Here is a 13,321-nt window from a genome sequence, read left to right on the forward strand (position 1 = left end):
GCTGGTTGTCGCCCAGGACTTGCGACAGCTGCCCTGCAAGGTAGCGCAGCAATTTCACCTCATCTTCTGTGCCTTGACATTTGAGTGCTAGAAGCCTTGCATGCATAATGACCTAGTTGGCCAATATTAGCTTAAGGAGGAGAGACTTGAAACACGCAAGGCAGAATGCCCGAGCTCCAAGGCAAAATGCTTTTTTTTTGCTTGCATCCCACGACTCCATTACTTTTTCGGTATCGCAACCCAGGACTGGCCGTGCCTTCCACAAACTTGAGTCTTCGACCTCCAAGTTTTCACAAGGCTCCACCATACATTCTGAGAAATCTTCTCTCAAAAATGTGACTCCCTACTCGCCGTACAAGGAACAGTAGCTCAGAAAAAAGAAACATGGAGAAGTGGCTCCTGTCTCCATGATGCTTTGAAAACGTTTTTGGAAGTTCATGAGAAATACTTTTCATTCATTTTCTAAATACTTCAGCGGAGAATTTTCGCTTCGTTTTACGCCGTCTTTCATCGTTCCTATGCCCATAATATGAAATCCTTGCATCATTCAAAACTGTTGCACGAATGCTCTAAGATCAACGATATGACAATACCAGCCGATAGCGCATATAGCCATATCTTTGATCTTCGTTTCGCGTCACTGATCTTCGTTCTACTGATTGCACTGACCGAAGAAATGGAAAGACTCTCATACAACTGTAGCACAACGCGACAAAGGCTACCTTATATACACTTCCGCAGATTGTCATACTTAGTGCCGACTAGACAATGCAAGTAACAAACTAAATAACAAAAAAGGGAATAATTCGTGTCAGTTAATGGAATGTATTGTATGATAGGAAGTATTACACTCACGGTATTGCAGACTTTTTTGGCCTTCCTCTTTGGTCCAGATTTCTGAAAGAAAGGAGAGCCCGTCTGGGCACGTTGCGTCCCAATATTTATGCTCTACCGCTCAGAACATGTTATTCGATTGTAGTGGGAATGAGATGATCAGCTGTCACATCAACAGATTGGTTGAATAAACAATTTCATTCTTAATTTGGCTCTGAAAGTGGCGCCAAAAATGTCGTGACATCGCCTGACCATGAACCAGTGTAAGCCGAACTGCGCACCATGAAGTGCCCCAAAACGGGTGCAGGGCGAGTTCTTTTGCTTAGATAGATTGATACATTGCTTACAATTGTACTTTATGTGCTCCCGCTAACTTTTCCTTCTGCAACATTCTTACAAGTTTTGACTGCAAAATCAACTTTGCTTGACTTTAAAAAGGTAAGTAAAGTTTAAGCAAATGTTGGCTTCAAAATGCTTTATCATGGCTTTCAAGAAGAAAAAAAGATTTTATTCAAAAACAAATAATCCAGAAAAACAGAAAAGCTCTGCAGAATTCAGTGATGTTCCTCCGGTTCTGAACTCACGCACTGTGACAACACCAAACTATCACAGCAGACACCACCTCCTTGCGGGTGTTGAATCGTATAAAGAAAGAAAAAAAACTTATTTGCAATGCACTCAGTATCATGCTTGTGCACTATGGTACCAACCGTTCTGGACCCCCAAATACATCCACAAACATCACCACTCTTCAACTAGCGGGGGAGAGTAAAAGACTGCGCAATAATCAAGTGCCAAATTTGTGGTGGTTAGTGCATCCAGCTGTCGACTGCACAAGGCCACGTCGGGTTCGAATCCCAGCGGCAGTGAGGACAAAGCTGTCTTTTAAAGCCAAAAATTGTCAACCACTCAACCATTCATGAACCTTCCCGCACGTTTCGGGCGGGCATCTACACAAGCGATTTGCGATACTGGGCCGGCATAGCATGAAAACTATTCCAATCGTTTTTATTGAAAATCAGCCATAAGCTCTCCGTGATAGCTCAAAATGGCTTCCGCTTTGCCCATTTGGGCGTGGCACCCGCCTGCATTTGTCACGAACGAGAACGCGGCGCGGCGGGTATTGTGCAGATACGGCAGCAAGCCGTGCAAGAATGCGATGCCGCCAGACTGAAATGGGCGAAACTTAATCACAGCCGGAGCCAGCCTGTCGGGCCGTGAGTTTACGCGCGCTTACCACCGAACATACGTCCATGCTACGGAGTAGACCCTTCTTGCCATAACGTGCCGAGCCTCCGCTACTTATATCATCCTTTACTATAGGTGGCGGTAGTTGTCCTGATCGGTCGACGAGTCCTGTGTTTGCAGCGTACCAGGCAGCTGCCGGTGAAGTCGGTTAAGTCATGCCGGAGACGCCAAGGTCTCTAAAATTTTACCCTGTGCTTTAAATGTGACCCGCAGCGCAAGCGCAGAAGTGCGCAGCGAGCAAGAGCTTTGTTGCTTGTCGAAGGCGCAAACTGAACATGCTCGCATCCGAGGAGGTTATACGCTTGCATCAGTGAACCCGTACTGTATACTACGTTTCCGGCGCCGACGTTCGCATTCAAGAACACAAAGAATGACCCAATATAGTTCCGCTCAGTTTTTACCGGTTCATACATTCCCGGAAGACACGATTTTTGTGCACCAACGTTCAGTACATCGCCCAGCTGCGATCGTAAATGTTTTCCGGCCGGTAGAAGCCATGTAAACAAGAAAATGGCGCGAGGCACGTGTGATCGACAACAAAAATCTCTGCCCGGGTTGTCACACGCTGCATTCACATCCGGCATCGCCTACCGTCTCGATTTTGTCTCTGTTTCCCGGTGCACTAGTAAAACACTACGCTATTGAAATACAACAAAACGCGTCTCGGGCCGCAGGTGCATCACCAGATGCTGGACACGCGTCGGCGTCTCGGGCAGCAGCGATCCACGCGACGCTTTGCATTGCGTAGATGTCAACAATAGGTTACTTCGGATTGTACATTTTCCCGGTTAGTCAAGTTTTTTTTTTTACAGCACGTATGAACAAAGATTTACTGTATAGGTCAGCGTGTTGCTGGTCAGCCAAGCTAGCGCGCGATGCGCCCTGTTCCAGCGGCTCAGCGTGCGATAAGACGTTCTATTCCCGCGCCAGCCACACTAGACCTTACAGCGTCCAATTTTCGCCGACGTAGTGAAAAGCTGCGCCACGCGTGTATCGCGTCTGCGTTAAGTTTTTTAGCTTGAGCTTGGCCACGCCGATGCGCTCTTGTACGAGCGGAGGCAGAATGCATCGAGGCTCTGCTTGTTGAACGGAGCCAACCATATAGAGAACACCGGATTGACTCGTAGATTACTTCGCTTTAAAGAACATCGCGGGAGCGCAACGGTGTTGGCAAAGCGCACAAAGCAGCTTGCGAAGTATACTGTGGCTAACACACGTGCAGGACGTGCCCGCTGATACACGGCAACGCGTACAAGCAAGCGAAGCAGACGACCCGGCCGCTGCTGGTTCTCCAGTCTCCAAGGTACGTCAATTCCAACGACTGGTCACGGCAGCGTTTTTTTTTTAGTTTCCGTGAAAAATATTGATTTTTGCGAGCTATTTGCGAAGCGCCCACTCACATTTCAAACGTAATATTTTCTTGAGAGGCTGCTGCGCATCTAAGTTATCTGAAACGGGGCTTCTTACGCGGTCCAGAATTTCGTTGCAGTTTGTCCTTAAGCTAACCAACTTGTACCAGCCACTACTAATTGTAATAACTCTAAGGAAAATAAGAAAGCATCAGCTCCTTACCACCAGGGTACGCTCCACGTCCGTCTGACTCGTGGTCTGCGAAATCACAATGAAAAAATTGGTCAACATATCCAACCGCTCCAAAAAAAAGGATTACGAGGGCGCAAATTTAATGCAGCACAGCGAATAAATTTTTAGACAAGAATCCCCGATGGTTTAATGAAGAAATGAATAGAACCTTTACAGAATCCCCTTTCTTCTGAATACTGTTAAAGATCTCTCTAGATCAAGTGCATCGGCTTTTGTACATCACTCGCCGAATGTTCCAGTGTAATCACTTGTGCTGGCTTACCTTCCGGAAAGTACAGCGCTATTCGCGTCGCGCATGCACTCTGATCACACAAGATTTGTCGAAAACATAAACAGATAAAATCAACGATCGCATTCGAATAAGTTGTAAATCATACATGCTCGTCTTGCGCTGAACAATAACATTAGGTTGCTAGGAGCTGCAATGCGGTCCCCGGAAAAACAGGATAACAAGTACACATGTCCATATTATTGACAAGAGCGACACAGCAGCAGAGATAAATACAGTCGACTTTCCTTGACTCGATACTGTGTGGATTGACGAAACTGGTCAAATTATCCGGAGGGTTGAATTAAACAAATGACATAAAAAAGCCAACACACAACATAGGCAGTATTTGCATTTAAAATTAGCTTTGCTGCAATGCCGGCACGTTATACGGCGAAGCATAGCAAGTAAGGAAAGGTACCACTGTTACGGGACATAGCACATGTTCTTTCAATTACACACGCGTGTGTGCCATCTCCAGTCAAAGTACGTGCACCGAGGCGCCTAATAAGTTTACTGGCAGGCCTTTACAGTTTTAGATAGACCTTCGCTATTTTGTTGGAGATCGATTTTTCCAACCATCCGTAATCCAGGTGATCTTTTTTTTACCAAAAGAATAAATGCTATTGATTTCCTGACGCAGTTGTTTGTTCACGCATGTACATCACGCATCTGGCGCCTATCCAGTCTTCACAATTGTCACTGTCCCTATTTCGCAGGTTTGGTTCGGCATCCACGGTGTTGACCTGCCGGCGACTTTCACAACAATCGCTAAAGCCAGTGCGCACCACGCACTGAGAATGAACAATGTTAGTGACGTTTCCCTTCGTGAACAGGGGTCTTCGCGCAAGCGTATGGGTGCTGTTCCGGAGTTTCCAAGCGATGCTCTCTTGCCTGACGCACCCGCATTGTCGCAAGCCGCTTAGCACGTTCTCTGGGAGTCTCCTGGTCCCGCCTAACCGGCACATTTTACCGGTCTTGTTCAGATGGTGCACGGCGCTCACCGAAGACCTCGGGGTTGGTCGACTCGTGCTCAGCCTACCGCCGCTTGCATTACTGTTCCGCCCTTCTTCTCACTCGACCTCTCTATCGCCAGACAAACCCGGTACAACCACGGTGCACACAGAGTTCGTAGCAACTGCCAGAGGAGGGGAACCCAGCGCGTCTCCGCCTAGCCTCCTCCTCATCCGCGACGCTGCGCCGCCTTGCTCCTCCCTCTCGCTCCACCACGCGCTCCTCCGTACATTCTCCGATATGCGCTCCTCCTCTCCCTCTCCAGGCACCCTCCTCCTCAGGCACTCGCTTGCCTCTCCCAGCTCTGCGGCCTCCGACTTAGCCTCGCCGATTTCACAGAAGTACGCTCGCGCGTAAGATATATGCAGATCCAGTGCACACGTTGCAATCCATTTGAAGCAAAGCTTTCGTGAAATATTCATTGAAATACTATAAGTTTGCCAATTTCATTCCTGCGTCTTTGGCTTAAAAGAATCATCATCAACAAGCGGCGACCGTCACGAAGAGCTAGTTGGTGGCACGGTATTATGGCGCCCGCTGATTGGCCAATCGCCCGTTGTAGGTAGGTGCCATAGTATGAAAATCATCATCATGATCAACAAACTAACACGTTTCTTGGCCGACATCGTGCTGTGTGTATGTGCCTTGGAATTGAAATCATAATCATCAACATGCAGGGATCATCTTGAGAGCTAGTTGTCAGTGGCATGATTTGTACGGCCCGCTTCTTCGCCCATCCCCCGTTGTGGTGATCATCTGAACGAGTTGGTTGATATTGACATGAGAGAAGTACACATGAAATTAGTATGACCTAGTTCATTTTTTTTACAGCGAAGCTGTTACGGGCTACTTTCCCCACGATTGTGTCCGCGTGTAGAAAAAAACTATCATCAGTATTTCGGCTCCATGTGCGTGGCGGTTTCCAACGAGTTGCGCATTGGCACAGGTGTCAAAACGAATGACTAACATGACTGAGAGGTCATGATATCAATTACATCACATGCTCGTTAGTTACATCACGATTAACGAGAATAAAATCACGTGTGGCGCATACCACATTTGATATGTGGGTATGAGCCAGGGACAAGAAAGACAGAAGGTTGGAAAGAAAGAAAGAGAGAAGGAAGGAAGGAAGGAAGGTAAGAAAGAAATCACGTACGGCACATACAGGCGTTGGATATGTGGGTATGAGCCGCCGAAAGCAGGAACGGAAGAGATCTCACAGGATCCTGACGCTGCCGTGCAGTGTGCGGTGGCTATGAATGTTGTGGCTCATACGCTAGTTCATGACGATGGGGCGGACTACTGGCCACCACGCCGGGCGAAATCTAAACACCGGTGCCCTTTCTTTGTGGCAAACACGCCGAAGACGCTAAATATAGTCAAGATTGATAATATACAAATTCGCCACAGTAAACCCACCATAGTCACAGCTTCGCTGCCTTGCATCTTCACAGCAGTGGAAGGGCTCTTGATTTTTTTTTCTCAACCTTGTTTTATTAGCTGCAAAGACGCCGTCCTAACTTGGACTGTCCTCCATCAGACGTCAAGGGAAGACTTCGAAATAAGCACTCCTACTGTGCGATGCCTACTGCTGACCTCTGATGACAATGCACCGTTCGACATGTTTTTTTTTTCTCACGTGAATGCACAGTTTGCGGAAAGCGCGATTGATGGACCGCAACGCCGAAGCGGTTGTATCAACATGGGTAGCATTTTGTCTACATGGCTGTGCACCTAAAAGATGTTTGTGATGAACTTGATATTTACCCGGACTGGTACCGCAATTTGGTGAGGTGCCTATCCTGACCACCCTTCTAAAGCGGAACCACAATGTTTCCACCTAAAGTATGAACGCTGCCGCCTCTTCTGTTTTTGACTGTCATTGTGCCCGTCATTCTGTGATTATGCACAATTGGTGAATGTTTTAACGGGTCTCATGTGAGTGTAATAGATACAACCATGAAAGAAAAAAATCAATTATAGCCTACTGGTTAGAGCATGGGGCTGCTGCGCTCAGGGGCCGAGTTTAGAATCCCGCCGGCGGTAGCACATCTTTTATTTTCTGTGAGGAGGAATTTATTTTGCGAGAACCTGACCAACGACCGACCGACCCAGGCAATACCATGGGAGGCAAATATAGCTTCCCTTTAAAGGCACAGCTGCAGCTACATACTCTCTCTCTCTCTCTCTGCTTTTTTTTATGATTTTTAAAAACTATTATTTTGGAAGCAAAGACAAGAGCATGATTGCTACATCAGTAGGATGGAAACTTGGATCGGTTAGTCAAACTAGGCTCTGATACAAGTGCAACAATAACTTTTTTCACTCTGTTTAATTGGTGTACAGGAGGGAAAATAACATACTGTGCTTGGCTGCGGTTGGTCTTCCTCGCTTCCCGAGGCAAGGCTGGCGACGGGTCGCCGCAAGTCCCGAGTGGAGCTGCAAAATAACCCACGAAACAGGCTTGTTAAATTCAGTACGCAGCTCGCAAACATTTGTACAACGTGCATTTAAAAAGGCTGCTTTCTCGTAAGCGAAGCTTTTGAATCACTTGTAGGGTGGGGGGTGGAAATATTTTAAAATTTCGATTAACGAATAGAATAATGTCCTATTTTATCCACTCCTCCAATCGAATAGTAAGTGCTTGCAGGTGCAAATGTTTTTTTGAATACTTCACATTGCCAGCTGTACACAATCAATCATAAAATCGAAGCAAAATTGAAGTGAATTTCACCCCGGCCCTAATGGATATAAGGAACAGGAAGTTATTTAGAGCCGCTTTGTCTCTCGAGGAGCCAGACTTTCCCAGATAAACTACAATCATGGGCACACAAACTTCATCCAAACATGAAATTAGGCAATGGGTATAGTTTTCTGGTACTACTGGATTTATCGATGTTGCAACTCTGAGCTCTCTTGGGATTAAATCTGAATATGCTTGATTGCAGCATTGCTTGTATTAGGGGTGTACAAATACCGAACATAGATTTTGAATCAAATATCGAATCAAATGAAAACACAAGCATTCATGCTTACAAACTTTGTGCAAGAAACACGGTGCTGTACATGATCAGGAGGTTAATCACATTATTGGAAGCGGCCATGAAACCATTTTGACGATTTTGTACAAACGTACTGAATCGTTAGGGCAGACCTTTCTCATCATTAAGCGACGCATTTCAGCGCGCTGCGTAAAGAGTGCAATTTATTATAACGTGCATCCCTACGGATTGCAGCGCCGCCACTTCCGAATTTTCAGTCACCACCCACGTAGCGGGGGCGCGTGACGTCAGCCGGGCGAGCTATTTGATTGGCTACCCAGATTGCATCATAGATACTTATTCCAACTTTCTTATGAACAAATGTTGTTAATAATTGTTGGGATATTGGTTAATTGTATCTGTAAAATTTAACAGAAAGAGAATACACAACAACAATTTATCACTATGCTCAAGCACTTCCATCACACAGCAGGCGTGGTCTGCCAGTTTTGCAATGTGTAAACGCAAGTCCAATATAGAGTCGAACCCGGATATATCAAACCCACATAAAAGGCATTATTGTGTATAACGAACAACAGTAAAATTCCCTTGAAGCTTTTAAGCGAAGCTTTATCGGGTCCCAAGTTTCGGCGGTGGTGGTGGCATTGGTGGCACGCTTAAACGTGGGCCGATCCTGGCGATAGTGCGGAAAGTGTCCAAGCTCAATGGCATATACGAGGGACAAAAAAGAATGAGAGAGAGAGAGAGAAAGAGAAAGGAAGCGAGAATGAGAGAGAGACAGACAGGTAGAAAGAGAGAAAGAGAGAAGAGAAAAAATGAAGAAAGAGAGAGAGAGAATTAGAGAGAGCAAGAAAGAAAGATAGGGAGAAAGAAAGAGAGAAATACAATTAGAGAGATAGAGAGAGAGAAAGAAGCAAAATCACCACGAAGGTCAGATACACACACGACAAGCTTCGCTTACGCCCATTTTCTCGAGAGGGGAAGGGTTAGTGATTTTTTGTGCAAAAGTTTTATTTGATATACCGAATTACCAATATATCGAAATTTTTCGTGATCCCCTTCAGATTCGATATATCTGGATCTGACTGTACAAGCATGACAAACATTGTGATGTCCAGTTAGCTAATTACGATTTTATTATTTACATATCGATTGATTCATTTGTATGTTCTAATTCTCATCTCATTTATATTCTTGGTTGGCTAGCTATTCTGTGAAGTGTTTTTTTTTACTGTTTTCTGGCATTAGGGTAAACAACAATTGTAACATGTCTGCCACTGCTGCGTGCCTAATGAAAAGTGAGGGCTAGTCAAGCTTCTTTATAGCTTTTTTTTCCTCACTGCTTACACGGTGAATATCACTCTCCCAATAAAATAAGTTTCCCACGCTTAACAAAGTACACAGAAAAGCATACATGCTTCCAATGCAGAACAAAGGTTGGGCAGTAATTAGGTCGCGGTCATTTAGCAGAACTCTCAGGACTGCCACCAGTTTTGAGGCATTTATTCTCAAGATTTGAAACAAATATAGTGGCATTTTATTTACTACTAGGTATCTAAAAAAGCTTCATTCACGCAGTCCCATACAAAATTAAATGGAGTGCTAGGGTATTTCACATTTTGCAGTTGGATATCACTAGGACAGTACTCCACTCCCCAGATTTTGGCTAAGTTCATTTTATTTATACATTTTTTTATTTATCACGTGCTGCTAGGCGAGTTCAAGGAGGGTACACAAAGAAATAAAACATACACAATACTCAGGTGAGGTCGCACAAAGTGAAATGCTGGTGCCCAGTCAACCCAACGTAAACTGTATGTTTCGCTTTGTTAAGAAATGAGAAAATCTTTGGCCTTCGATATTCGCAGGCCAATTTTCTCTAATACTTGTATTCGATTCGATTTGAGAGTTTCAGAATTTGAACACCCGTGAAATTATACAACCTTTTTTAATTACCCAACTGAAACACCACAATATGCCCTCTAAAGCTAATGTCTGCTTTATTAAGTAATCAATGTGTACAGCTAGAAATGTGCTGCCTTCTCTAGAATAATCCTCACGCATGCTGAGGTTGACAAAATTTTCATAGGAACAAAGTGTGTACTCATAAATGCGCACAATAGGAACTCAGGAAACACGATAACCGAGTCAGCGCAAAGCATTGAAAAGGTGGGCACGGCAGACCTTGGAGCCGCTTCCACGCTGACAGCCACTGCTGTTTGCCACTGTGTCCCGGACAAGTGCTGTAGTCGAGCGAGCTTCTCCTCCGTTGCCTGGCGAATTTAGGGGAGAGGTAGTAAGTTCGCGATTTTGGTGCCATGAGACAGCTAGAGGTTATCGCGTGACAAACATAACAGAGCAGAATTTCGTCTATTTGTATTGGTCAAAGCAGTGTTGCAATTCAGGCAGCAAGAAAACACCATCGATGTCATGCACTGGACCGTGTCAGCATACGAACTTTTACAGTATTGTAGACAGTCTACCATGATGGCTACAAAAATGACTTTGAGGTCAAGTTAACTAAGTACAGTATAACCTCGTTCATACGTGTTCGAAAAAACAAACACAATATGGAATGTGCTAACCAGGAGAACCCGACACTCCGAAAAAATTGAGCAGGCTCAACTGTAGTTGACATCTACGTCCCCCCAAATGTTCAGCATGAGACGCAGACGCAGACCGAGCTGGTAGGACGCGAGCATCCTGAGACGCGTGTGGTTTTACTATTAGGTAGTGTTTCCAGACAGCCACTGGATCCCGAATGGAAGTCAAGCTCCTCAAGCGAAACGAAGTCAAGCGAAGTCAAGGCGAAGCTAGAATATGATCCACCAGAGCGAAACATTATGCTCAGTTCGCGTGCCTGCGTCTGGGAACAGTGGCACGTTTTTTCACCCATTAGAAGCGTGCAGTGCGCTTCCAACGGCACACCTTACACACTGAGAAATTGATAAATGAAGATTCTTATTATAACAGGGTTGACAGCATCAGCTGGAAATGCGACGTGCCACGACCTGCAAGGAGATTAACTGGTATTGGAAGAGGAAACCGAGTACGTGCCAGCATTTTCACATGACACGGGCGAGCGAGTACTGCGGGGAAACTGTCATGTCTAGCGCATACTGCTCTCAAACCGCACGTGCCTCGCGACTCTTCTTCACACGGGATCCAGCGGCCGGGAAACGAATCACAAGATTGCAGTTTGACGGTGCCACAGTCACAGATTGCAGTCGGCGTTGATGCCGAAACATCGTACTTTCTGGAAACGTAATAACGCCTAAACATGAAGTGCAACCGCATTCGGTCCTTTTTTGAGTCCTCCATCGTTAATGTTGACACACGGCAATCGGAGGAGACGGGATCGCATCAACGACGTTCTACTGTATTGTAATCCTCGTGGAACAGGTCTCCGAAATGTTAAACCACATCACATCGGCTAATACGCCACCAAAATAAAGGGAAAAATAAAATTATTGGTATTGATATATAATAATAACCAAGAATAAAACAGCGTGGGCTGCTATGAAGGCAAGAACGAGACTAAGGTTTCTTGCACGTAGGCGAAGTTTCTGCCGCGCTTCAAGGAAGGCTGCTGTAACCTACTAGCAGATTCCTATAAAAATTACCAGAAGGAATTGTGGCACTAGTGTTCACAGTAAGTGCAAACATGGCGGTTTGGCCAGCACAAGAATGACGGCGAGCATTTCGATTTGCCTAAACTTTGTTCTTCGGGCTTAAAACGGCCTTGTGACTTTGCAAATTGACCACTTTCGACAGAACAGTGTTACCATACATGCAACAACTCACAACGAATGTACACGTGCACTGTCTTATTGCCTCCGACGTTTGAAAAAGTATACATTGAGTTGCATTTTAGACCAATGGAGGTAGATAAAGCGTAGTAAAAAAAGCCGTAAGTATGCATGAAGCACCAAGCACAAACATCATATGAATCTATGTATCCGACACGACATCATCCTTCCCATGGTGGCTGAACATTCACAGCAACAGAGCTCCCTCTAGTAATTAATCTAGGTCACTCTGTCTAGTAGAGCAACTGTTAAGCTACCATCTTGTTTGGACAGCGAATCAGCCTGCATTGTTCTTGACTTGTGTGCTGTCTCCATGGAGCTCTCTTCTTGGCCAGCTCTATTACAGTGAAACGACAATTAAGATGGCCACCGTCCACTTGGTTGCCTATTTAGCCATCTACGATGACAGCTAAAACAGACCGTCAACTCCTGATAACCGCAAGCAAGGCACTGCACGAAAGCAGCCTGAAGTTTTAAAAAAGCTCCCGCTCCAAGACACATGTAATTAGAGCAACAGCAATTGTAGTTTGAAACCTATTAAGACAACAGCAAACCCTTCCACAATTGGAAGTGCTATACTGGCAACTTTCCATGTCAATGAATGGAAAGCGAGAGGGGTGGAGCTTCAGCACACGTGTTACCGTGCCTAATAGTTCGGCGACAATGCTTTTGGTTTCTTAGAACATACACTTTATCAGTTTTGCATCTCTCCCACAGTTTTGCATCTCTCCCACAGTTTTGCATCTCTCCCACAGTTTTGCATCTCTCGCACAGTTTGCATCTCTCGCACAGTTTTGCACAGTTTTGCATCTCTCGAGATGCCAGTCAGATGTTTGTTTTTTCTTCCCAAGCTTAAGGTAACATGGATGAAAACGCGCGACTTTTTTGAAAAGCCCTTGCAGTTTCGCACGTTTTGCCTCCGTAGCTTTCTTTTCATTGTCACAGAAAATTGTACGCTAGAGTAGAAACGATCCTTGCGGTTCGGCCATAAAAGCGCCTTAGCGAGCTGCTGTTGCCTCTCCCTCTGCCCAGAAGGCAGACACTTGTGAAGACAAAGTGGGTATTCCTTGTCAGGATAGAGCGGATATTCCTTGCCAAGACAAACAGTAATTTCCTTACAAGCAACAGTTAACCAGAACTGGTGCAAGTGGTATCTATCTATATTATCAGTGCATATGGATCGATGGACACTATAATCACCACGTTTCAAAGGGCAATGACCACAATCATCGAACTCATTTTCCACATTTGTCGCAGTTGTTGTTTCTTGCATTGCATAAACTTGCATCTCATGTGGACAAACTGGCTATTAGAAATTGGCGTTAGTGCTAATTTACGTAGTAACTTTACTTGTATGCTAGTTGGCATACGCGATGACCAGAATCTTTTACCGGCTTCTACCACACTTTTCTAGCACTGGCTCTAAATTCGATGGCCGCAGCAGGGCTGAAAATGTGCCAGTATGAGCAGCATGTTAACTTGTTGGAGGGAATGCGTGGGTTGCAACTGCCATTTTTGGGGACTTCCAGCCAGACAATCGG

The 13,321-nt window shown here is 45.3% G+C and overlaps 1 protein-coding gene across 1 annotated transcript in view; it reads right to left on the minus strand.

Annotated features, from left to right (window-relative positions):
* LOC125940185 (uncharacterized) overlaps positions 1–13,321 on the minus strand; it is a 94,727-nt gene that overhangs the window by 15,159 nt on the left and 66,247 nt on the right. The window contains exons 11-14 of the mRNA XM_049655976.1: positions 10,156–10,244; positions 7,333–7,408; positions 3,655–3,690; positions 856–897 (exon numbers count right to left, since the gene is read on the minus strand). Coding sequence (XP_049511933.1) covers positions 856–897; positions 3,655–3,690; positions 7,333–7,408; positions 10,156–10,244 — 243 coding nt within the window. The remainder of the gene's footprint in view (positions 1–855; positions 898–3,654; positions 3,691–7,332; positions 7,409–10,155; positions 10,245–13,321) is intronic.

The sequence above is a fragment of the Dermacentor silvarum genome, chromosome 9 (genome assembly GCF_013339745.2).
Source record: "Dermacentor silvarum isolate Dsil-2018 chromosome 9, BIME_Dsil_1.4, whole genome shotgun sequence".
Taxonomy (NCBI): Eukaryota; Metazoa; Arthropoda; class Arachnida; order Ixodida; family Ixodidae; genus Dermacentor; species Dermacentor silvarum.